Source organism: Nicotiana sylvestris, chromosome 7, assembly GCF_000393655.2.
Source record: "Nicotiana sylvestris chromosome 7, ASM39365v2, whole genome shotgun sequence".
Classification (NCBI taxonomy): domain Eukaryota; kingdom Viridiplantae; phylum Streptophyta; class Magnoliopsida; order Solanales; family Solanaceae; genus Nicotiana; species Nicotiana sylvestris.
This window is the reverse complement of record NC_091063.1, coordinates 150752740-150755561: the sequence shown is the minus strand read 5'-3', so window position 1 is coordinate 150755561 and position 2822 is coordinate 150752740. Positions and strand designations below refer to the sequence as shown.

General features: G+C 42.6%; 1 protein-coding gene across 1 annotated transcript; it reads right to left on the bottom strand.

Moving 5' to 3' along the window:
* Positions 1-1040: 1040 nt before the first annotated feature.
* Positions 1041-1658, bottom strand: LOC138873953 (uncharacterized). Its single transcript, XM_070152445.1, has 2 exons — positions 1417-1658; positions 1041-1320 (listed from the first exon to the last, which is right to left on the bottom strand). Exons 1-2 carry the CDS (start codon positions 1656-1658, stop codon positions 1041-1043), a joined length of 522 nt encoding a protein of 173 aa, XP_070008546.1.
* Between the last annotated feature and the right edge of the window lie 1164 nt (positions 1659-2822).

Here is a 2822-nt window from a genome sequence, read left to right as displayed (position 1 = left end):
TGGCGGCATTATCAGTAACAATGGTTTGGGAACACCGAATCGGCAAACAATTCGATCTTTGACAAAATCTGTGATGACTTCTTGGTTACAGCTTTGTAAGATGTAGCCTCTACCCATTTTGTGAAGTAATCAATGGCTACCAGAATAAACCTGTGCCCATTTGAAGAAGTAGGCTCGATTGGACCAATGACATCCATTCCCCAGGCGGCGAATGGCCAAGGTGAGCTTGTTGCATTGAGCTCACTTGGCGTTGCTTTTATCATATCGGCATGCACTTGGCATTGGTAGCATTTGCGAACGTACTGGACGCAATCTGTCTCCATGGTCATCCAAAAGCAACCGACCTTAAGTATCTTCTTAGCCAAGACAAAACCATTCATGTGCGGGCCACATGTCCCAACATGTACGTCCTTAAGTAGTTTAGAAGCTTCTTTTGCGTCGACACATCTTAGCAATCGCAAATCGGAAGTTCTTCTGTAAAGATTTCCTCCACTGTGGAAGAAGTGATTGGATAATCTCCGGAGTGTGTGTTTCTGAGTGTGGTTCGTATGCTCGGGATAGTCTCATTTCGCCAAATACTCCTTGATGTCATGGAACCAAGGTTTTCCAAATGTTTCTTCTTCAATATGGGCGCAATATGCCGACTGATTATGAATTCTCACCGGGATAGGATCAATATAATTCTTATCTAAATATTGTATCATGGATGACAAAGTGGCCAATGCATCGACAAACTCATTCTGAATTCTGGGCTCATGTCAGAATTCTATCTTCGTGAACCTCTTTCTCAATTCCTACACATGGTGCAGATATGGCAATATCTTGAAATTCTTGGTGGCCCACTCTCCTTGTACCTGGTGCACAATAAAATCTACATCATCAATTACCAACAACTCCTGAATGTTCATGTCGACTACCATGTTGAGCCCTAGTATGCAAGCTTCATACTCTGCCATATTGTTGGTACAGAGAAATCTGAGTTTAGCAGATACCGGATAATGTTGACCCATTTCTGATACCAAAACTGCTCCAATGCCCACTCATCTGAAATTTGCAGCTCCATCAAAGAACATCCTCCAGCCGTCATATGCTTTGGTAATGTCTTTTCCTACAAATGATACTTCTTCATCAGGAAAATACGTCTTCAAAGGTTCGTACGCTCCTCCCACCGAATTTTTAGCAAGGTGATCTGCCAATGCTTGCCCTTTGACCGCCTTTTGAGTTACGTAGGCGATATCGAACTCACTTAATAGTATCTGCCATTTGGCCAACTTTCCAATCGGTATGGGTTTCTGGAATATGTACTTTAGAGGGTCCATCCTGGATATGAGGTATGTAGTGTAGGCACAGAAGTAATGCCTTAACTTCTGGGCCGTTCAAGTTAAAGCACAACAAGTGCGCTCTAGCAGAGAGTACCGTGCTTCGTAAGGTGTGAACTTCTTACTCAAGTAATATATGGCTTGCTCTTTTCTTCCTGTCTCATCATGTTGTCCAATGACACATCCGAAGGCCCCATTCAACACAGATAGATAGAGTAACAAAGGCCGTCCTGGTTTCGGTAGGACCATAACTGGTGGTGTAGACAGGTACTGCTTGATCTTGTCAAAAGCTTTCTGACAATCCTCGGTCCAGCTTGTCTCGGCATATTTCCTCAGCATCTTGAAGATGGGTTCACATATGACTGTGGACTGTGCTATGAAGCGACTGATATAGTTGAGACGTCCTAGGAATCTCATCACATCCTTTTTGCTCCTAGGTGGCGGTAACTCCTAAATAGCCTTGACTTTGGATGGATCTAACTCGATCCCTCGATGGTTGATGATGAATCCCAATAACTTCCTTACGGGAACCTTGAATGTACACTTTGCGGGGTTTAGCTTTAGATTGTACCTCCTTAACCTGTCAAAGAACTTTTTCAAGTCTGCTATATGATCCGCGACCCTATTGGATTTGATGATGACATCATCCACATACACCTCTATTTCCTTGTGTATCATATCATGGAAGATAGTTGTCATGGCTCTCATGTAGGTAGCCCCAGCATTCTTTAGACCAAATGGCATCATCTTATAGCAGTATACTCCCCATGGTGTAATAAAAGTTGTCTTCTCTATATCTTCTTCGTCCATCCAGATCTGGTGATAACCCGCGAAGCAATCTACAAAGGATTGGAGTTCATGCTTGGCGCAATTATCAATCAGGATATGTATATTTGGTAGTGGGAAGTCGTCCTTGGGACTTGCTCTATTTAAATCCCGGTAGTCAACACATACTCTGACCTTCCCATCCTTCTTTGGAACTGGCACAATGTTAGCTAACCAAGTTGGGTACTCAACCACACGGAGAACTTTGGCTTTGATCTGCTTGGTAACTTCCTCCTTGATTTTCAGGCTCATATCTGGTTTGAACTTTTGGAGTTTCTACTTGACTGGCAGACACATGGGATTAGTAGGAAACTTGTGAGACACTATAGACGTGCTCAAGCCGGTCATGTCATCATATGACCATGCAAAAATATCCTCATACTCTTTTAGGAAGCGAATGTACTCCTCTTTCTCTGTTGGTGACAAGTGAATGCTGATGCGAGTCTCCTTGACGGTTTCAGCGTCTCCCAAATTTACTCCTTTGGTCTCATCCAGATTGGACTTAGGCTTATTCTCAAAGTTTTCAACCTCACTGACAATTTCCTCGGGTATTTTATCTTCTTCATATGAATCACTATTCTCATGTTGTATTGCCTCATTACATGTCATAGTCACTGGTTCATCAGAAAAAGTAATAATAACGCTGTAGAAAGGAAATGTGTAAAGAAAGTAGTGAAT

Coding starts and splice junctions, on each gene's coding strand:
- LOC138873953 (XM_070152445.1), bottom strand. CDS start 1,658: ATGCTGAGGAAATATGCCGAGACAAGCTGGACCGAGGATTGTCAGAAA. Junction 1,321..1,416: donor TTCACACCTTACGAAGCACG/GTACTCTCTGCT, acceptor CCTCATATCCAG/GATGGACCCTCTAAAGTACA.